The sequence below is a fragment of the Zootoca vivipara genome, chromosome 8 (genome assembly GCF_963506605.1).
Source record: "Zootoca vivipara chromosome 8, rZooViv1.1, whole genome shotgun sequence".
NCBI lineage: Eukaryota > Metazoa > Chordata > Lepidosauria > Squamata > Lacertidae > Zootoca > Zootoca vivipara.
In genome coordinates, this window is record NC_083283.1 from 53,473,293 (window position 1) to 53,497,689 (window position 24,397).

The 24,397-nt window shown below is 39.7% G+C and overlaps 1 protein-coding gene across 1 annotated transcript in view; it reads right to left on the reverse strand.

The window, feature by feature from the left end:
• NETO1 (neuropilin and tolloid like 1) overlaps positions 1-24,397 on the reverse strand; it is a 105,723-nt gene that overhangs the window by 32,267 nt on the left and 49,059 nt on the right. The window contains 2 exon segments of the mRNA XM_060278220.1: positions 10,970-11,097; positions 11,225-11,266. Coding sequence (XP_060134203.1) covers positions 10,970-11,097; positions 11,225-11,266 — 170 coding nt within the window.

Here is a 24,397-nt window from a genome sequence, read left to right on the forward strand (position 1 = left end):
CTTGTCGTTAACATCTCTGTAATTTCTGATGTAGTACAACATCAAAGCTGTTCCACTGACATAACTTAATTAATTATTTCATACATTTTTATATATTATGAACAGTTTCCAAGTCAGTTCACAGAAGAAGAAGAAAATCATTACGAATCAAAACAGAAACAAGAAGTAAGTAACCATAAGACTGAACAGGTAAACACATAAAAGCAGCAGGTAAAAACAATTAAAGCTGCAATCTTGCATGCACTTACCTGGAAGTAAATTCCATTTAATTCAATGGGACTTACTTCAGAGTAGATATTGATAGGATTGTGCTCCAACTTTAGAAGTGTTGGTTGAAAGATTATTATTTTTTTTAAGATTAGAATCAAAAAATAGCAAAGACAAGAGAAATTTCATAAACAGGGCACCACAATAAAAATGTCTTCTCTCTAGTTTCCACCCCACCTCACCTCAGAAGGCGGAGCATGTGGAGTATAACCTTGTTTGATGACCTGACACACAAGCAGTTTGACGTGGGAAGAACAGACACTCTTCCAGATACACAGGCCCAAGCTGTAAACAGCTTAAAGTTAAAAACCAAAACTCTTGAGTTGTATTCAAAAATAGACAACCAGTACAGGAATTATGCAAACAGATGCACTTGAATAAAATTTACTGTCTTCTACCATTTTGAAAGCCAAGTTTCAAAGCAATCCGTCAAGCTCCAGCAGAAGGCTATTGAGAAGGGCTGCAGGGCTGCTGCACTTATGAAGTTGAGAGACAAGCAAACTTTGTACGTATCTACTCTCCTTGAACTGTTTCCATCCCAGATCTCATTAGAAGAACTTGTAACAAAGTACTGGAACCTGAGTTTGCTTATTTCCCCCTCCCTACCAATCCATTTTATGTTTGTGTCATGCTTCTTTGGGTGTGTTTTGTTGTTGTTGAAGAGCCAGCCAAAAACAACAACTTTAAATATATATATATATATATATATATATATATATATATATATATATACAAAACAATCCTACATACAATGTACATAATCTGTACAAATTAAATATAAGATTTCCTGCATTCAACTGCATCATTTTATAGTAAAATAAACTATATATTAGTGCTTTAAAACAATATATTATTGTTTTAGCAAAATTGCTTTAACTATTAGGCAGAGTTGTCGCACATCTGTATGGTGTTTTTTTAAATGTAAATGTACATGGAACCAATTGGCACAGAATAATCAGTAAATTGTATGACGGAAATGAAAGGAAAGAAAGGAAAGGAAAGGGGGGAAAGAATGTGATCGTTTGCTTCTATGGAGTATAGATCAGGCATAGGCAAACTCAGCCTTCCAGATATTTTGGGACTACAACTCCCATCATCCCTGACCACTGGTCCTGTTAGCTAGGGATGGTGGGAGTTGTAGTCCCAAAACATCTGGAGGGCCAAGTTTGTCTATGCCTGTCTTATATCCTGTGACTGATTCTGATGGATGTGCCAATGAAATGTATGAGACTTCCACATATTTCAGAGAGAATAAAAAAATTCCTTCAGTAGCACCTTAAAGACCAACTAAGTTTTTATTTTGGTATGAGCTTTCGTGTGCATGCACACTTCTTCAGATACAGTGAATATTTCAGAGAGGATACCAATGTAAGGAAATGTAGAAGCAGGTGCTAGCAAAAGAGAAATATGAGGGGGTTGAGAGACAAGGGGACAGAGAAGGAGTTCTAAAGGCAAAAAGGCTTTCACTTTTCCTTTGCTCTCAGCATCCTCTGAGGAATTTCATCCAGAGTTACTTACTTAGCAGAGTAGAGATTTGTCCAAGATCCCCACTGCAGTTAGTTATGCAGATACCAGAACTTACTTTCTCTTGTTGCAGCTCGACACACTCCCTGTACTGGGCCCTGGAGAGTGAACGGGAGTCTTTCCAGCTGACTTCAGTGCAGAATTATGTCACAAATCTAAAGGATGAAAACTGCCTTCTCACAAAGTCATTTGAACTAAACTAAGCTATGCCCACTCCCAGTTTGTCTTCTACTGATGACGATCAGATGCAAACTTTGAGGCACTTGACCTTCAGCCTATCCATAACTGAACTGTGGCAACTATTTTAGGGGTGGGAGAATCTACTGCATTTATGTTGATGCATCTCTGGGATGATCTGTGTATAAGCAGGAAAACAGAAAGTTAAGCAAATAGGAATATGGGATAATAGGGAGTTGACCTAGACAGAGTAAGGCCTTTGGTCCATTGATTGGCAGAGGTTTCTCAGGGTTTCAGACAAAAATCTTTCCCAATTTTCCTGCATATGTTGGGGTCTGCTACAGCTCTTTCAAAAAGAGATGCCTCTCCCTCAATGTCCCTTCTTCAAGGAGCCAGAAGGACTATGCATAAAAGGAGCTATCATGATAAATTTCACCCCTAAGTTACACTTTTCTTTTGGTTAGATTGATTACTTAATTGGGGTCTAGTTATACATTGCTCATCAGTCTTCAACTTCTTTTATAGTAATTTTTAAAAGCAGTTTAGTACCTAATTTGATAGCCATGTCACTACCCCCAATGTACACCCTGTTTCTCCTCCTATATTCATCTGAAATCTTTATTAATGTTTGGCCAACTTTGCTTTGTAAAGACAATTCCCAAAGTGTACTTCATCTCAGCCTAGGGGGTATGAAATTAAGTCACCAATAGATAGACAACAGCACAGCTATACAGATGAGGTATGTTTTATTACCCAAAGTTCCTGACTTGCAACCTTAGTCTCAAGTTGCTAGACTAAGCTTTTACCCCATGGCTGCTGGAGATAACACTAGTAAGCATGACAGAGAGGATTATGTTGCAAACAAACTGGTGTTAAGGGAATCCTACTCCTGAACAATCTAGCTAGCTTTAGAAAAGCAGCATAAGCTGATCAAACTCTTACTTGTGTTGCTCTGTAAAAATGGAACACTTTGCTTTAATCCACAAGCTCTTTAGCCTCCACAGCATTATAATAGATAGAGCAGTATTTATTCTGCATATCACACATTACTAATCAAGTGCAATTGACTCAAGATTTCAAGCAGTATTATTTGAAAATATTTTCTTTTAAAAAATAGATTATTTTCTAATAAAGCTTGTGTAGTAGAGAAAATCCTAACCACTTTAATCATTTGTCCTTTTCATGCATTTTTGACAAACACATAGAATCTACAGCAATTGCTTATCTTCCACTAGGTGTGCATAAGCGCGCATGTGTGCGAGCACCCACCCACCCAGGTATAATGATTTTTTAAAAAATAATAATAAATGTGGAACTGGGAAGGGGCGGACAGACTAGCCAATGTATCATATCAGATTTACTGTCTTTTGCTCAACCATAGGCCTGCTCCCTCCCTTTTCTCTGTCTCTCTCTCTCCAAAAGAACACATGAAAAACTATGTGTGAATTGTACACATTTTGTACTCATGTACTAGGTTGCTTTAGGTGCTCATATATTGTTCGTTTGTACTCATGTATTACGTTTAGATTGTTTCTTTCACAATATTTAATTTATTCTGCTGATTAAAAATTATGGTTTGTTTGCTTTTTGTCTTACTTGAATTTATTGGTATGAACTACTCTCCCACCCCTCAACTTCCACCACAATTCCCACTGGTTTTTTTTTTTTGTTTTCGATAATAAGCCCACTTTGGACTAAAAATGGGTGATAGATTTTATTCAAATTTGAAGGTGAATCTATCAAATTTGCACTGTCTGAATCTATCGAATTTGTACTGTCTGAAGCTTCTCCACCCCCATCGTTCTGCCCAGACACTGAGGTCCAGCGCCGAGGGCCTTCTGGCAGTTCCCTTGCTACGAGAAGCCAAGTTACAGGGAACCAGGCAGAGGGCCTTCTCGGTAGTGGCACCTGCCCTGTGGAACGCCCTCCCACTAGATGTCAAAGAGACAAATAACTACCAGACTTTTAGAGGACATCTGAAGGCAGCCCTGTTTAGGGAAGCTTTTAATGTTTAATAATTATTGTATTTTAATACTTCTATTGGAAGCTGCCCAGAGTGGCTGGGGGAACCCAGCCAAAGGGGTGGGGTATAAATATATTATTATTATTATTATTATTATTATTATTATTATTATTTATTAGAAAACTAAAGCAAAGCCATCCTTCAAAATTCACACTTATCTGAACTTTGTGATGTGGGTCTTCAACTAAACAATTTTTACAACTAAACCGTTTATTGTGAGGACCATGCCTGTACACAAATATCAACACAACAATATTTAAAAATGTTAAAATTCAATACATACTATCCCAACAAAACCTGCATCCTACAAAACAGAAAGAGAAGGAAAACAAGCAACGAGTTAAACAGTCGATGAAGGGGTCTTTACTTTATCATCCATAAATCTTTCCCTGGCTTTCATGGCCTTCATCACAAAGACCGCTACCACGTGGGTAATTCATGGGTTAGCATCAACTAACAAAATTTTTACTCTAAACAATGCTTTAAAATATGTGTAAATTAGGAGGAACGTGCATAAAAAGAATATATTGGTGAAAATAACATACTACACTACATTGTATTTGGATCATTTGCTTTAAAATTAAAACTGCAAACAAAAATTGTTTATTAGGAGGAATTCACACTAAAATTCTGAAGAATTTTCACAGGAAAGGTGGCATGCAAATAATCTAAATCAATCAGTACCTCAGCTTTAATATTATTAAAATTATATTTTTATGTTCCATTTCAATGGGTCACACAGCCTCTGCACAAGCAAAGCAGGATTATGAAAGCCCAATAAACAGGTCTTCTGGAGGCACGCTTGATTATTATACCAAGTGGTGATTTCACAGAGAGAACCTCTTGCAACAGGATATCAAAACATGATGTTTCCTCTTACATCACTTCCAGAAGCTAAAGTGCAAATGTACTCTCCCTTCCACCTAAAGTCATGCCCTCAATCTGCACCCTCACTAGGCTTTTTCTTTTGATAGAAGCCCTAATTCAGAACTGTGTAATTCATGGCAGGATTCAGCCGCTTGAGACTACCTACTGTTAACCAAGCTGAAACAATCAGAGAAGAAGCTGTGTTCGTCTGTTGCTGCCACAGCGAATATTTTGTGCTTCTGCTTCAAAAAGAGCACCCCTATTTTATAAGCCTGCATTTGTGTATTTGGCATTCCAAGTGCTATCTTATAAAACATAATTGTGTGACAGAAGGGAAAGAAACAACCATCGCATATTATGTTTTCATACTTCTGCTTGGAAATTTCATTGAAAGCCTCTCTCCAAACCGTCAATTCCATCTTGTTTTGGCTAAAATAAATTGAAAGTTCTCGAGCTGAATGCTGGTACTGCTTGAGCTTTGGTATGTCACTGCTAAATGCCACAAAAGTGATAAAACATCCCTGCAGCTGCAGCACATATAATTTATAGCCCCTGATCGCATTATGGTTTAAATTATTGTCTTGTCACATTTATGATATATTCTCATTACAATAATGGGAGGGAAGCAATGTAGGCTGAATTGGAGTTTAATTTTTTTATTAAAAAAATTTGAACACAATAAAAAGTCCTGGCTGCACACATCAAGAGAAAAGAATCACTGCAAAGGGTGAATAACATATAACTTCTGTAACAGTAAGATCATAATCTCTTTATAGTGAATCACTTTTGATGAATTCTCTTTCTTCATCAGTCACTGAAGGTTTGTTCTGACAACAAGATTGATTGGGCAGGTCAAGAAACCATCAGAAGACTCAGCCAATATCCTAGAAAAGTTCACTGAATTTTTTCCATTCTTTCATCCAAAGCAGAAAACTACATTTGGGCTGAGGAAAACATATCCACTCATATGGTTATAAATCTTCCCACAAAGAACTTTATAGTTGTAAGTTTTGAGGGGAAAAAATAGCCTCATGTCTAATTGGAATAACCAGTGTTTAAATGCCCAAAGAGAGATGGTAAAATTCACATATGCCAAAGAGACACATGTTTTCTGGCTTGCAAGTCTTGTCTGCTAATCTAGTCTGTATGCCATCTATATTTGACTAGGAGAGGGCAAAAATGGGAAATGAGTAACAGAGATTAATGCTGAAGACTTACTATCTGTAGAGAGACTTGCTCCTGTTGCATTTTTATCAATACTTTCCCCTGATATACATGTTGTTGTTGTTGTTGTTGTTGTTGTTGTTGTTGTTGTTGTTGTTGTTGTACCGCATCACAAAACACATAGAAATGTGATTTTCAATGGATAAGCTGCATTTCAGTTTGCATAATATTCTAGGAAGGACAAATAATTTTCTCTCCTGTCCCTAATTAAAACTCTAAGAATTGGTGTGTCCAGGTGGGGATTTTTAAGCTAAGCTGCCCTGATCAGAGTATCTGAAGCATCTTAATGGTGAAGGGTTGTTTACCTGGCTTACTCTCATTGCCACCTGGTTGGAAGAGATATTGAGAAAGGAGCTATTCTCAGGCCCTGAGGCTTTATGACATCTACAGATCTATGGTTGTCCAGCCAGGATGAGATGGATGAGTCAGGTGAGTCCTCAGCACACCTTTAACATGAGCAAGTGGGGAAAGATATGGATCATTTAATTTACTGATCACTGGGAGCCAGTGTGAAGTTGCCCATCTAAGGGAGGTTCTTCCAGCTTCCCCAAATAAGTTTGCAGGAGGGTGCACTGCACTGCTGGTTAGATATGGCCAACATGTTGTTTCTCATTACAAAACCTTGGCTCATTTATGGAATACACATCGCTATCTGCCATGAGGTGATAGGAGAAATAGCGGCTGCATCAGATTTACCCATATTAACTTTTCATCATCCGCAAACTTCAGACCACAAAAGCCAGCCAGTAGATCCTGGAGTCTCTTTACCAATCAAACTCAAGTGTTAAGAAGAATTAAAGTAGCATAATGGCATAATGTGCCTTTCAGGGGAGTATTGGCATATATAGGCAAGGTTACTTTAATCAGGTGTCAACCAATGAAATCCTGAGAATGTGTCCAAATCAGAAATCCTCACTTGCGTTTTGCTCAATTTTATCTTGTTAGGATCGTCTGCAAGGATCGCCCTTGTTGCACCTGAAATTCTCTTGATGCGTTTGCTGTATATATGCACTCTTTTTCCTCTTGTTTATGTGGTGTGTGTTTTTTTTAAAGAAAAATTTCATTTGTGAGCAAGTGCAGCTATACATACCAATAATTCTGAGCAATGCATTAAAAAAGAAAGGAAAAGCCTGAGAGGAGAACTACATGTCTCTCTTCAAAGCTTAGATCAGGCACAGGCAAACTTGGCCCTCCAGATGTTTTGGGACTACAAACATCTGGAGGGCTGAGTTTGCCTATGCCTGGCTTAGATGCAACTTCTCCTTTGCAAAAGAACCAGAAGCCCACAGTTCTATTGGAGTTGCAGTGGGCAGGATGAATGTGCTTAACCCTTTGTTCATCCTCTGTTTATCTCTCCAGCTCTCCACCACCAGTAGGGAGCACAGGTCTAGAATCCATGACGGGAAGAAAGTGGCTGGGAGAGAGTTGAAAGAGAAAAACTCTGGATGATCCCTTCTGCCTGTTGCTCACCTGGTGGAAAAGTGCCACCTTTGTGAAGCAGCCGCTGCCACAGGACTTTGAAGACACACAGTGGAGGAATAATGTATAGTTCTGCCCTGAAATATCTCCTCCCAATTGTGGAGACGACAAAAAAAAGTCCTATACTTCACCCCAAAGGAGTTAACTAAAGAAGATGCACTAGCGAGTGCTTATTTAATAAAGTACAGACTGCCAGGCTGCATGAACAAGCGTTCAGTACAAAAATAAAGAAAAATTTACTTCTATGTGAAGGCAGAGAAGAGGGAAGCAATGTGGGGGGGGGGCTGTCTTCGCCCATGGTACTATGGCATGGCTCCAACAACAGCTTTAGCTCTGTTTTCATTATTTCCAGATAAATAAACAAAAGAAGGCCCCCAGGCCTTGATACATCCTGTTTACTAGTCCCTCAATTTTATTACAGATATTCAGGGCGGGGTTATCTATTCAGCCTTGTCAGCAGAAGCCCTGTGAAAAGACTTCTACTTGTGCATTGATGCCTTCCCCCCTCTCCTCTCCCCTGCATCCCCTAAATTTGCTGGGTGGGGGAGAAGAAGCCCCAGAACAGTGTGAGAAAGGAGGGAGTATTGATCCATTTGGCAACCTGTAATGCAGATGGACTGATTGGAATAGCACGATGTTGAATTCCTCTCTCTCTCTCTCTCTCTGAGTGGGTGTTTCAGGTCTTCCAGCACAATGAAAACTATTTGCATTGCAATCTACAGGTGAAGATTTCCAATCAAAATAACTAGAATCGGGCAAAATGAAAATCCCCAAAGTATATTTAAAATCAGCCTACCATAGAACTATTTATTTTGCACCACCTAGAGAACTTTGTGATATGTGGTGGTATACATATGTCACAATAAATAAACAAAAACACAACACCTGACTAATTAATCTCCATTATGTGGTATGCCACCACACGACTACATAAGAATTATAACTTACAATAAAATATAAGACTGATAGCAAATAATGTTACTGATTTGAGCTTCCACATTATCAGACATATGCATGTCTACTTAAAAGTAAACCCATTAAGGAGAACATGACTTATTCCTAACTACACATGCATAGGATTACAGCCTTACAGGGCAATCATATACAAGTCTACTCAAAATAAGTCCTCTTGATTGAGACTGCAATCCTATGCCACTTAGCTCAGAGTAAGCTCTATTAAAATATATGAAATTTACTTTTGTGTAGATATGCATAGGATTTTTTTTGTTAACCTTTTTAAATTTATTACCATTGTTCCAGTACTAGATTGTTTCAAACTAGATATGTTCCAGATTTGAGATTTGAAAGTGGAAAAGCCTGAGATACGGTAAAAGTGGAACTGTGTACAGTGGAACCTTGGTTTATGAACACCTCGGTTTATGAATTTTAGGTTTATGAACGCCGCGGACCCATCTGGAACGGATTAATTCATTTTCCATTACTTTCAATGGGAAAGTTTGCTTCAGTTTATGAACGCTTCAGTTTATGAACAGACTTCCGGAACCAATTACACCCATGCTTCAGTTTATGAACACTTCAGTTTAAGTACTCCGTGGACCCGTCTGGAACGGATTAATCCACTTTCCATTACTTTCAATGGGAAAGTTCGCTTCAGTTTATGAACGCTTACTCCGCGGACCGTCTGGAATGGATTAATTCACTTTCCATTACTTTCATTGGGAAAGTTCGCTTCAGTTTATGAACGCTTCAGTTTATGAACAGACTTCTGGAACCAATTGTGTTCATAAACCGAGGTACCACTGTATTTTAAAAGAGGGCTTTGTGTTTAGTGTTAAATTATACAAAATGGATCTGAGTGGTAGAGACAGACAAAGTGAGATACAGAGACTAGACTTGTTGCAAGGGCAAGCACACTAGTATCTACTACAATCTTTTTAAATGGTAGACACATGTCCTTAGTGCTAGACAATATAAATCTTTTGAATAGTTAAAATAAGCTGGTGGGACATTTAGTTGTGCAGCTGTACACATTGGCTGTAAAACAATAACAATAAAAGTTCACAAAAGGATGACGTACACGTGGTCTGGTCTGCAACATACAGTAGTTCGATACTCTGAAGCACATATGTATCTACCATAATACACTCACAGACAAATTCCACAGCACCAAGGCCAGCCAAGACATATTGGTACTTGAGGTGAACCACCAAATAAATGGCAGCTCCCCATGCTAGGGAAGAAGGAGTGAGTGAAGATCTACATCAGGGACACGGTAGGAATAGTTACAGGTAGGTAGCCGTGTTGGTCTGGATCGAAGTAAAATAAAAAAATTCCTTCAGTAGCACCTTAAAGACCAACTAAGTTTTTATTTTGGTATGAGCTTTCGTGTGCATGCACACTTCTCTGAAGAAGTGTGCATGCACACGAAAGCTCATACCAAAATAAAAACTTAGTTGGTCTTTAAGGTGCTACTGAAGGAATTTTTTTATTTTACGGTAGGAATAAATATCTTCATTGGGATCTGCTGCCCCTGTGGATCCTGTCACCTGAGGCACTTGCCCCCCCCCCCCCCGGCCTCAGGGATGGGCCAGGCCTGCACAGCAATACTAAGCACAATTAACTGAGCTGCCTTGGTTTGAGTCTCATTTCTACCTTTAACTCACCAGGTGATCTTGGGCAAACCACTGTATATCATCCTCAGCTCCCCATGTCTGCTTTGAAAATAACACAAGTGATCTGCTGCCTTGCATGACTGTCAGAAGAGTTACAGGAAACTGATTGTGAAGTGTTTTGAATATTTTCTAGTGTTACAGAAATGATAGCCATCAAGGCTAGTAGCCATTGATTATGTTCTGCTTCCACAGTCAGAGGCACTATCCTGCTGAATATCAGCTCCTGGAAACTGCAGGAGAGGAAAATGCCCTTGTGGTCAGGTCCTCCTTGCAGGTTTCCCACGGGCATCTAGTTGGCACTGTGAGAACAGGACTACATGGACCATGAGTTTGATCCAGGAGGCTCTTATTATGTTCTAATATTAAGCCATCTTTGTCCCAGTGATAAAATGTTACTCTTTAAGTGCTAGAAAAAAATGAGGTGTAGAAGAATGAATTCCTTGCAAGAAATTGGGGGGAGGGGGGAGGGAAAGGGAAAAGTGCATTTGCTGTGTTGTGAACAGACTAGAAGGACCCACCTAAATCTAAAACATCCCTATAGCTCAAAATGACCGATTTATTATAGAGCCCAAATCATGATTTAGAACACATGACGGTTATTATTCTGTGTGATGACAAATTGCTTTTCCGTCTTGTAAAGGAAAATAACAGTTTACAGGTTCAATAGTGCAAGCCATATTAAGCAAAGCCTGTCTGTTCAAAGTAATAAATGCTATATTAGTAAAACCACGTCTTTAAGTTAAGTCCCCAAATCAGAGAATGGAACAGGACTGACCTTGGATCTTGGTGGTGCTCGGATGTACCATTTACAATCAACTGCCTCAGTGTCCGAAGCTTTCCCTTCTTTCCCAATTTGCACAGATTCCACAATTCCTTCAGATCCTCCCATCTCAAACTCACAAACTGAGTAATAACAATAACAACAACAAAATCAAACCCAATAAAGAAGGTGGAGGGGAAAGAAGATATATAGATATCTCAAGTAAAATTTGAAAACTTCCAAGTGTTATGAAACACTGAACATACCAACCTGGCAATGGTTTCAAAACCCCAAGGTCCTTGAAATCCGGATCTTAAAATAAAATTAAGGAAGAAACAATTAATTTTTCTTCTTCAAAAAATTCAGTTGCAAACTAGCTTAGTCTTTATTTAGGGGGCCCCCTGTAGAAAAGAGCTACTAATGTGCATTCAAGAATGTGACTTGCTTTTAAAGAGCAAAGTCACCCACTGAAGGATAATGTAGCACAATAAATTGCTCAAACAAGCTGAATTTGACCCCCCCCCCTTATATGAACAACTTGCTGTGGTAATAAGTTTTCCCTCCCATGAAAATAACACTAGCTAAAAGAAGACTTAGCATTAAAGGCCACTTTCACTATTAACAGATTAGGCATTTAAATATATATTAATACCAACAATACAAATATGCTTCAGGGACAAGAAAGGTTCCTTCAGAATTTTACCCACTTTGTAGACAACGCTTTGTTTAAATGACAACCATATCAGTTACAAGAGTTGCAAAACTTACTTTCAGCCTTCGTTTATATTCAGAGAACAGGTTACAAATAGTAGGTGTTTAATCTTGATACAGGATGAATGCAATGATCAAAACAGGCACGGGACTGAAATGTACAAGATAAGGGATCGCCAATTCTGTAGTACACAAGTGTGTGATTTCTTGGAACTTATGCATCCACAGGAAGCGCTTGGAACATGGGCAGCACTGATATGTAAAAGTCTTTTGAGACCACAAAGCTCTAACCATTTGATTGGCTTCTGATAGGGATCAAATGTTTAATTGATGCCTGCTGGGTCTCCAATTGGTCTCAAGAAAAAGAGTTTATGCTAGGAATAGATCTAGAGAATTCTGGCGATACAGTATATGAGATAATGTGATGCTGGTGCTGAGATTTGCTAGCAAGGGGTTAAGAGGTTTTAGTGCATAGTGCATAGTGAATAATCCTGTTGCCCATTACGTCAAGAAAGCAGGTGCTCAAGTTATGTAGCAAGGCGTTCTCATCAGTGACTGACTGCTTCAGAGACACAGAAAACCACCCCTTTGCAAAAGCCTGGGTAGCCTCCAGAATGCTTTTAGAATGCTGTGGATGCTTTACCACTTAGAAGTAATTTTATGCTTGCATTTTGAAATTGTTATAAGCAGCAACCAGGTTTCAGGATACAGCATGAGGAAAAAAAACTGAAATATTTATAAATAAATATACATTTCATCACCTTTCTTCTTTGCAGGCATGTCTTATTTTTCACCTTCATAAACAGCTATTCCTCTCCTCCTTCCCCCAATCACACAAAAAAAATTGCTGGCCTAGAAAACTTGACAGAAATCTATTGGGATTCAGCCTACTAAAATTGATGATTAATACTTTTTAATTGGTTCAATGAGTTTATTAACTTTACATTGTTTGTCACCCGTCTGAATTACACTGCAGTATCTCAGCCTTAGAAATAATGTTTTAAAATGTGCAGATAAAGAAAATGCACATGAGCAATTATAGAAATTAGATACTGGAATCTATTTACTGGTAAGTAAGAACATACAGTACAATCTGTTTATTGCATTTTTATGCTTATTCTTCCTCCAAGCATCTCAGTGTAGCACACATAAGGCCATGCCACTTCTGTCCTCACAACAACCTTGCGGTGTAGGTTAGGTTAAAAGACACTGACTTTATTTATTTATTTAATTTCATGCAAGCTATATACTAGTTGGACCCAGGTGGCGCTGTGGGTTAAACCACAGAGTCTAGGGCTTGCTGATCAGAGGGTTGGCGGTTCGAATCTTCGAATCCCTGCAATGGGGTGAGCTCCCATTGCTCGGTCCCAGCTCCTGCCCACCTAGCAGTTCGAAAGCACATCAAAGTGCAAGTAGATAAACAGGGACCGCTCCGGCGGGAAAGTAAACGGCGTTTCCGTGCACTGCTCTGGTTCGCCAGAAGCAGATTTGTCATGCTGGCCACGCTGTCTGCGGACAAACGCCGGCTCCCTCGGCCTATAGAGCGAGATGAGCACCGCAACCGCAGAGTCAGACACGACTGGACCTGATGGTCAGGGGCCTCTGTTAATAGTATCTGTACTTTTCTGCATTTCATATCCTTCTGACCTCACTGACCTCCCAGCCATGTTGTCTGTGCACCTGCAACTCAGGATTACACTTGATACTGAGCTAGATGGACCAATAAACTGACATAGTTCTCTGTGCAGCAGCTAAAGCCTAATTCTTATCACTATAGTGCAATTCCACAATAAGGAAACAAAATAAAAACCTGGTAACGTCTGCAATTTTCCAAACACATTTATTGGAAAGATCATACAATATTTTTAAAAAAAGTTTTAAAAAATATTTATATGCTGCTTTTGTAGGGGAAACACACAAAGTGGCTTACAACAATAAAAACTACAATCCAGCATTACTAAAACCAGAATTCATAAAAACTACAATTATAGTATTCCCGCCTCTATTCAGCAAGCATAACAAAAATTAGTCAGGGGACTCAGCTACATTAGTCAAACTACAGTGTTATGAATGCTGTAGAGCTGAAATAGCAACTCAATTATATTTTCAATTGTGAGCTTTACAATGGTTTTTTGCAGAGTGTATTCAGAGCGGTTTTTTATAGCTGTGTAGATCTAGCCAGAAAAGGTCAATTGAAACAAATGAATATTTAAAGCCTTCCCAAAATCTGAAGTGCAGCTGTTCACTGTCAATGTGCTGGGAGGGAATTCCAAAGGTCTTGTGGTCACCTACCTCACAGACCTGGGAAGTAGATACATTACTAGGGCCTCCGACTGATATCTCAGTGTCCACGTAGGATGATCTGACATGTCATCCTAGCAAATACACAAATTTATGGAGCCTGCTACTAGAGTAAAGGGGACATTCCACACATCTTCCTTAAAGATAGGTGGTGCAACACCAAAGTGCACTTTTCAAGTGCTAATAGGAGAACCATCCTGTGCTAAAAGTGAGAACTAGGCCAATACTGCCACTAGTGGGAACACTACTATATCCCATTGACTGAGCATGTGGCTATGTGTAAGATCAGATCATCTATTTTCCATGCCTTTAACAGTAGAGCTACTTATGAAATCCTCCTCTGCTGAATTTCTTTCCATATTTGGGATTTCAATATTACTGGGAACATTAATAAGAGAGGAACTGATTAATTTTGGTATCTGGGGTTTTCACTAAAACAAGTGCACATAAAAATTGGCTGATGCTGCTATTTTCAGGGGATTAATCTGCTGCTCTTTTCACATTTTCGCAGGAAATATGATATGCTCCCATGGTGGGGGTAGCCAACTTGTTCCCCTCCAGCTATTATTGGATGACAACTCTCATCAGCCTAAGCCAGAAAATCCAATGATTAAGGATGATAAGAGTTGCATTATGTAATATAGGCATTATTCACTTAAAAAAACAACAACTGGCATGTGGCCCCTTTAAGAGAAACAGCTATGACCCAAGAGGCCAGATCTGAGTCAGAGGTGTATCCTAGTGGGAGGAATTAGATTCTATGCAGGCAGATTCTTAGGCCTCATTAAGAATAAACCCTGATTTACCATTCACTCAGTTTTCTGTGAGTTCCTGCATAAGTAGCACAAAGCAATACATATATACAACCACTTCTGCAGGGCACCATGTTGGATACTCCTGTCCAGTGCTATTTTTCTAGAAAAAGAGGTGCCGGACGCACCATGAACACTCTCCCTCTTTCTCTTAGAATGGCAATGGCTCTCACCTGAGAGGTGCTGGAACTGAGTGCTGACAAGTTCCCCCTGTAAAAAAAGCCTTGCTCCTGTCCTACAGGAAGGAAAAACTTGTCAAAATAGTTTATTCAAAGGCTATTGTCAGAACGTTATTTTTTGTTTATTTATTTCCTTGTTTTTAAACTCTGCAGTGGGCCAGGGTTCTAGCTACTGGAAAAGAGTAACAACCAGAGTGAAGAAATGTGTCAATTGCAAGGAAACTGTGGTTGTCCAGTTAGAGGTCTGTTAAAAAATAAAAAAGGCAGGAGGGTAATCTGGGTTATAACCTGACAAATTTGCCTACCTGCAGTCCATTAACAGGAATACATCACGGCTGAAGCCAGGGAATCCTGGCCTATAGGAGCTGCATTTCCCCCCCCCCTCTAAGTTTCCACTGCATAATTATAACTATTTCAAGCACTGATAGCTCCCCAGAGACCAGCAGAGTTAGGGTTGCCAGACTCAATAGAGGACCGGACTTCTGTACCTTTAATTGCCCTGCTTGGAAATTAAACAAAGGGTCTGCTGGTTTCTCTTTAAGGTTTCCAGACTCAAAAGAGAGCAGGGCAATTAAAGGCACAGAAGTCCTGTTGAGTCTGGCAACCCTAAGCAGAGTAGTCATGCAGTTTGTGAACATCTGCATTGCTGTATCAATGGTGAAATATAAATAGACATGGAGACATCACTGAGTGCAATAGAAGTCAACTTTTCCACATCAACCACACAGTAAAGGAAAAATACCACTGCAGCACATGTGACTATTTTGGCCTCAGCACCACAGCAGGATTTTACTTCATCTAATGAACTGCTTAGCAGTGAGCATAGCACAAGATAGGCAAAAATGAAGGCCCGACTATAGACTGGCTCACAATGCCATCTACTCTCATCCTGGTGCATCGCAAAAGTCTGCTGCCCTCACTTACGGGCCAACAATGACCTAACATATGCAACAATGACTTCCAGTTAATAATGCCACTGAGTATGTCAAGAAGTGGTCACGATGATGAACTTATCTGACTTGCTGCATAATACATGCCTGAGGAGTTCACCCATCATCAAAAGCAACCAAAGTCAGAGCAAAGGCTCATTTGTCCCAGCAGGGCTTTAATTAAATCTTCCGTCTGGAAGCAAGGAAGCTGCTTGGCCTGATTTTCAAAGGCATTCATGAAATATGTTCGTTATTTTGAGGAAACAAACCAGAGCTGCCCAGAACACTTTTTTAAAAAAATGTCGTATCAGGACTTGATGTTATTGCAAAAGGCTATTTGTTAAAACCAAGGATGCCTAAACCCTATAAGAACAAATCCATTATGTACATTATTTAAAACAATGCCTGTAAGCACAGACTGGTAAACTAGGCAAGAAATTACATACAATATAGCTAATTACTTTTGGTTGACTTGCTGTGTGCAATTCAGTTAAGTACTGGCCATAAGTCATTTGACGTGGACACACCACCGAGGCCAACTTTCGAGTGTATAAAGCCATATAAAATCTGTATTTTAAAACAGGTGTTTCTAAGCCACTACAGCAACAATGTACACTTAGGGTAGCCATACTGATTGATTAGCTGGGCTTTATCAAGTTTTGATTGCCAGTTCATTTCTGGGCTCAATTCCAGCTGTTGAACCCAAATAGGCTCCAAATATCTGAAATATCACTTCTTTCTCTATAGGCCCTTTAGTGTGTTAAGATCAATGGCAAGGGTGCACTTGGCAGTTCCACTGCCCTCAGAAGTTTGGGCGGTGGTGACCCAGGAGAGGGCAATCTCTGCAGCAGCCTCTAATTTGTGGAATTCCTTCCCCACAGAGGTGTGTCTGGCACCTTCATTAGAGCTTTTGGTCTATGCTGAAGATAAACCATTCTAGTTGTACCATTAATAGGCCCCAATTCCCAATGTCCCTTTAAAAAGGAAAAAGGAAGCCTTTACCCCTTGTAATATCAGACGCCAAATATGCAGGGACCTATTCTGCTCACTCATTTTGTGAGAAATGAGCCTACTCTCACCATCCATCATTTTTGGCTGATTAGTGAAATCACAGCTATGATTGACATTTAGGGGAGCAGTGCTAGCGGTGTGGTTTTTAAAAAGTTGTTTAAAAAGGCTGGCAGATCAGGGGTTAGTTGAGTCCCGTTTAATAGATTACTGTATTTTATTTTTCTGTTGGAAGCCGCCCAGAGTGGCTGGGAAAACCCAGCCAGATGGACGGGGTATAAATATTATTATTATTATTATTATTATTATTATTATTATTATGAGAGGGTGAGAGAATACAACTCTGCAGACTAATCCAGTACTGTTATTTAGTCTGTTTGGTATGCAAGAAGATTTACTGGCTGCGTACACACCATACCCCAGGTTCCCCCTCCCTCTGGGGAACTTGAAAACACTGGCTCATCCCTGACAACTGTGGGGGCCAATTCTGGATCCACACCTCCTTCCACAGTGGGGGCATTGGTTTCCAGGTGGGAGTTGATCACAGTTTGGATTTGCCAAGCATGCCTTGTGCCTTCCTCTTAGCACATTTCTCCCTTGTGTCCTGAGTTTGAGTGTCTTCAAAGGCTGTTCTCCAATTGGAGCACTCGCCGGCAAGTCTTTCCCAGCTGTTGGTGTTTATACTACATTTTTTAAAAAAAAAATGCTTTGAGACAGTCTTTAAACCTCTTTTATTGACCACCAGCATTACACTTTCCATTTTTAAGTTTGGAACAGTTGGACAACTTTGACAATAGTGAACAATAACAACCCCATCTCCCTGTTTTCCAAAGATGTTAAGTTCAGTTTCCTGAAATAGGTGCCTGCCTTGTGATTGGCTCAGCCTAGCAACCTGTCCCTCAAGGCCTCCTGGGCACACAGGACCATAAGTATCAATAAGGTCCCTGTGTTCTTTTGTCCCTTATCCACCTACCATCATCAGAGGTGACCATAAGAATGTGTTTTGCTATATTATGCCTAATATATAATCAGACCAATATTCTGGTTTGGTGTTTTGTTTTGCTTCTGCTTCTGCATGTGTGTACATAGCCGCTGCTTCTCTATCTTCTCTCCCTCCTCCTCTTTTTATACTCCCCCTTAAATTAATTGCTTAGTTATATTTCTGGGCACACTCAAGGGTGGTTTGGTTCTCCCTGATCCCAGACTGCTTAACTTGTCTACACTGATGGTATAAATTGCCTGGGAGATCAGGAGGGCTGAGGGACAGAAGCAGCCAGGTAGTACACTTAGAATTTGGCAGGCAGTCTCCCCTACTCCCAAGTAGACCACTGTGGGTCAATGGGACTTCCACACCCCTTGGCCTAGGTGCAGCAGGCAGTGGGGAGGACAGAGAAGTAGGACAGGTTACACATTGCCAATGAGCTACTCCACTGGGTTATCGCTGGAGTGTGGTGTCGGTATCCTTCACAATGCCAAGCCATCTTATTTTATTTTGCTGATAGAACATTTCTGATGTAAGTCTGGGTCTACTGCCCACCCACATAACATTTAACAGAAGATTCTGCCATTTTTTAAATTAAACAATCATTCATTTTCAATATGGTATTTAATAAGAAGAACAAAATGCAATACATAATGCTCATTTTTATGACGGAGCTTCTTCTTACCCAAGAGAGATTTAAACTTCCCCCGTTAAATAAATATTTTCTTAGTTCCTGCATTAATATAGAGTGACTGTATTGTATTGAATTAACTTGCCTGAGTCCTGGAACTGGGGGGATTTTAAGGGCCAATTATTACCCACTCCCAATGCTACCATTAAAAAGCTTCACAGTCCCGCATCCACAGCATTCCCCCCCCAAAAAAAACACTAAAAAAACCACACAAACAGAAACAATCACATGTGGTTTGTCATGATTGTTGAATAGTGCTTTAAAATGCTGTGGCAGAAATTTCTACCACTGGCTCCCCTTTTGATCGTTTTCTAACAGTGCAGGGTTTTTATTTACAGCCAAAAATACCTACCACAAGTACCTAAGATCACATTAAAGCCAGTCTAGTTAAATTACCCCCTCGGACGCCCTTTGAAATCAAACTACTGCTCAGTTGCATGCAGAAGTGTCATGTTCAACTGACCTAAGGCAACCACATACATGTCACAATTTTATCCCAGCAAAATCATACCAACCCAATAACTCTCTCCCACTGTTGTTCCTCAGAGCTAGTATTAAGAGGCACACAGCTGTCCTGACTAGCAGTCATAGATACATTATGAGTTCATGAGTGCATCTCACCCATTCAAAAAAACCTGAAGTGTTTTCAGAGGAAAGTGAAAAAGATGGTGAGGAGCTTGGAGACAAAGCCCGGTGGGAAATGGTTGATGTGCTTGCATATGTTTATTCCGGAGAAGAGATGCTTAGAGGTGATGTGGCAGCTATCTTAACATGTTTGAAGAGCTGTCACATAGATGATGGAAGTAATTTGTCTTTTGTTGCTTCTGAGAGTGAAACCCAAACCAATAGGTTCAACTAACAAGAAAAGGGATGTAGACTAAACATTAGGAAGAACTTGCTGATTGTAGGAGATCTTCATCAGTGGAAAAGGCTGTCATGGAAGGTGATAGAGTCTTATTTGTTAGCTTAGCAGACATTAATCAGAAGTTGAATGGCCACCTATCAAACTCCCTTGGGTGGTGGTGGACTCTCTTTTCTTGGAGCTTTGCAGGGGGTTGGATTAGATGACCCTTGAGCTCCTCGCAACTCTACAATTCTATGATTCTATAAGACTCATAGCATACCCATCCAAATAAATGGACTTTAAATGAGCATGCAGTGTCCGGCCTTCATACACTGTAACCATAAGCAATTACGCTGTGTACACATTTAAAGCACCTTCTCTCTCCTCTACCCCCTAGCAAAAAAGAAGAATTCTGGGAACCGTAGTTTGTTAGATCTCTGGTGGTTTTTGGCTTAGCTTATATTCTGAACTGGGACCCGTGCTTAAACTCCCTTCTCACTAACCATAAACTCTAGCCTACTCACAGTAACCAAAAGTCTCAGCTCAGAGGACACGCTAAGCCAGACTTTGGCTTAGCTCAGTATGGCATAGTATTTTATTTTTAAAAAAAAAAAAATCTGTGATATCCTTTCCAGGAGCCTTCACCTTTTCAAAGCCTTTGGAAGCCATCATTTGGCTTCCTGTGCCTCGTGAACCAGTCCAATAGGAAACATAGTGCTGCAATTTACTAATATTGATGTGATGCACTCCCGCCATACTGCTGTAGGGACCAAAATACCGTAGTTAAATCATTTATTTAAGTTGTCTTGAAGAGAAACTGCTAGGTGGAAAGAGGGCAAAGTCATGATTGCCGTTATTGGAAGTAAGTAAGCAGGCTAATGTTACAGATAAGGAAACATTCGGAGACTTCAGGAGACTTGGAAAATGCAACAAATCATGTTGTAGATGCTTCAAAGAGAAATGCAGATTAAGCACTCTTGCATAGCTGCTGTTGTAAAATATGGTAGCAACAAAAGGGACTAATTGCACATGTCAAAAGGTGTAAATTGCTAATTGGTTAGTGTCATTTAAATGATGCTTTATGGCTGAATAAACTAACATAATGAAGGGAGGGTTTGATGATTTTACTCTACTGTATCTATGTTTGTACTGTGTTTAATTCTATTGTAGAGACTTCTTTATAGTGAGTTCTACTTTGTACGTGCAATCAATAAACATCATTGAATTCTTTATCTTGTTATTTACCTCCAGTAAGGGAACCTTCTAATTCCCCTTACAGTTTACTCCAGCATTCACAGACTGACTCACAGAGTGGGACTTGATTTTTATTTTACTTTTTATTGTTGTTGTTTTTGTATTCTACTTTACAAGGCAGAAAGATACATGAAACATGTAGTGGCAACAGCTTAGTCTTTCTTGCAACAGCTAGTTTCATTATTTCATACAAGAAATAATAATCCCCTCCTCCAGTTCTTAAGAAAAGAGAAGATAATATGAAGTTTACTAATAAGGAATCAGAACCAACTTTTTGGTTGCAGTTTTGTAGGGTACGGTTGCACTATACTATTTCCTCTGGGTTGAAAATCAGACCTGATACTTTACACTTCAAAATGCGGGAGGGGACACATAGGTATCAAATAAAAACTGTACAGAAAAAAGAGGAAACATTTGTGAATGGCTGCTTAGCAATGCTAACATGCAATTTTAAAAAAGTATCAAGCCATGAAGCTTTTGATGCAATGGGAGCGGTAGGTTACACATTTAAAGTACAGCCATCTTAGTTAGAAGTAGCTGTTTCTGACCTACATTCAACAGTACTTAGCAGCATCAACGGCTGGTTCAGAGCCCGTAGGGACAGCTGAGCTTGGCTCTCCCATAGTTTTAAAGAATGGCAACTGTGGGCAGAAAAGATTAAGGTCAGGACTACTAGAGCAACAGAGGTGTGGAATTTAAACCTTTTCCCTTCCTCACTATTTTCCTTGTAGAAAAATGTGATCTGTGTATCACGCATCAAGGAAAATGCTACCTGTATATCACCCAACAAAGAAAACAGCAGTAAGAGGAGGAACACATATTTCAACTAGGAAAGCATGCTGGTGTAAGTTAAGCTGTTGTAAAGAAAACCCAAACCCTGTTCTGCGGTGGAGCATAAAAATGCACATCCTGTATCGGGGGGGGGGGGGTATTAAGGGACATTGCTTTGCAAAAATGTGCTTAATAAGGGTTTTTTAATTATTATTTTTAAATGCAAAACTGAAGTAGAAATGTTGAGAACTGAACTTACCGGTATTTGAAAAATACGAAACTGAAAGAAACTGAAATTCAGCAGATGGATCAGGGCACTGGGTTCCACTTCCATGCCCCATTTTTATTTATTTATGTGTGTGTTTGGTTTGTTTCTTTGCTACCACCAACAAAACATGGTATCTTAGCGGGACAGAATGCTTGGCGTGCCAGATCAGGGTTTGGCCACCCCTGCCCTAGCACGTGTCTAAAAACATAGGAAGCAGCTACCATTTATACCAAATCAGACCAGTGGTCCATCTAGCTCTGCATTGTTTATACTGTACTGAGTGGCAGTGGCTCTTCAGAGTTTTAGGCAAGTTTTTTCCAGCCCTACCTGGCGATTCTGGAGATTGAACCTGGGACCTTTTACATACAAGGAAGATGCTCTGCCATTGAACTACAGCCCTTCCCCATAGTTCAGATACATTATCTATTAGTTGCATTGTCCAACAAAGAACTGCAACAAAGCAAATCAATCCCAATTCTACTGGGAAAGAAAGGGGCGAGGAAGAGCAGTGGTTGTTGTAGTATGTAAAAGTTTTAAGTTCCTACTGATTTCACTAAAAGCAAATTTCCCAATTTCCAGTTACACTGTTAGCTCCTTCCACAAATCAATTAAGCTGGCGTGTTTGGATTTAAGCTGATTCCACAGGCTATAGTGGAACGAATTCAACTAATTCAAATATCCAGTTTAATTTTGTTTGTGGACCAGGCTAGATATCGATAAAATCCCATCCAAAAAGTTACTAGAGAATCAATTATAATAATTATTTTCCTGCAGGAATATGAAGTCCTTTAAACTGCCAAGGACAGACTGTTCTGTTCCTTTTCTCCTTTACTTCAACGTTGAGGATTGAGGTAGTGAACGTTAACCTGAGAATGAAGGAAGGGTGGAAGGGATTGATGAACAGCAAATCGTATCCACTCCAAAGTATGACATACAGATGAGGGTGCAAGTGAGTGCAAAAAGGGGGTGAACTGGGCATTTATTCCAACAAAACCACCAATTCCGCATGCTAAGGAGGCAGAAAAATAGTAGATTAAGGAACAATCATATGCACAAGAAGGTGATGTAAAGTAAACTAGTATCAGTTAAGAGTAGACCAGATCCAAACCCTGTTCAATAGCAAGACTCCTGCTGCTGGTCTGCCTAATCCTGGCTGCTGGGTGGGGACAAACCTTTAAAATAGTGGTCTATGCCAGGTCGCCAGGTTACATGACTGAGCTGAACTGGCTGGGATCCAGTTGAAGTCCTCCCTTTCTATCCCACTACAGTACATTCCATTTTGGGGATCTACGCCAGCCTTGCTCAGCCAGCTTTGAACCAGGATGAGCAAATTACACTGGTAAGCTAAGACGGGGATGGGGACATAACGCCAGCTGAGCCATGAATCAGTCAGCTGAGCTAGAGATCCACTGCATCCTAAGCAGCTCATCCCAATGGGTCTTGCTGTAGGATTGCCTCCTTAGTCAGATGCCAACTCATGGCTGGAACACTAGCACAGCCAAACCAAACATTCTCATGTGTGCAAAAGACATCTATTTTTGAGTCAATTCAGCTGAAATACGAACAAAAACTAGACTTCTAACACTCTCATTCCAGCACAGTTAAGCTGAAGTATGTACAAGTATATTAGCCAATCTTAGGCTTTCCAAATTCAGTTTAAATCCATGCCCTTCAACTGAACAGGCTGCACCAGACTTGGAAGCTGCTATTTCAAAATCAGCTGTTCCAAAAGAGCGATATTGGGTCAGAAGAGCAAATAATTTCAAGAATAAATCAATCTGAATTAACGCATTGCTATTCCTGTTTCAACAGATAAGACAAAAATCACAACAAAATGTTTTAATTATCACAAAACTATGAGACAGGTTCCTTTTAAGATTGCCTTTCAGGTCCCTGAAAACTTTCTCTTTTTTGTTATTAGTGTGATTGTAACTCATATCAATCAAAACACTATTAACAGGCCTTAGAATTCAATCTGACATACACTTTCTGTAAATTCTCAATGTTGCTTACTTTCAGGTTTATATAAATAGGATCAGGCTGTACTTTTGATTTAGAAACCAGAACATCTATGATTTTCAGGGTGCACATGAGCTTGTGACCAAACTCCACTTAAAGATTAATTGCTTTATTGATATTTATCTATTGTCAATATAAGTTCCTGGGGACTTTTTTTAGTTCATGGAAGCTTTACCTATATATTAATAAATACTATAATAAATAAGTTTTATTGAACTCAACAGAACTTACTTCTGAGTAAGCATGCATAGCACTGCTTAACATCTTTGAGCAAGGTATTTATGGGCAGATCTACATATTGCCTTGACAAAACCATCCTCCCAAACAGTGACTTGCTAAGATAATGCACAAGATGTTCCCCTTGACACATGCGCCCTTTTGCTGGCTGGGCTAGTTCATTGGATCTCACCTCGGGGAATGCCTTCTTTGCCTCAGTCTTCTCCAAGAAAGAAAAAAACGCCCGACCTGAAGAATATGGAGCAGATGATTCAGCAGGGGAAACACAGCCCAGAATAAGTAAGGAGGTAGTACAAGAATACTTGGCTAGTTTAGATGTATTCAAGTCTCCAGGGCCAGATGAACTACATCCAAGAGTATTAAAAGAACTGGCAGAGGTGATTTCAGAACCACTGGCAATAATCTTTGAAAATTCCTGGAGAACAGGTGAAGTTCCA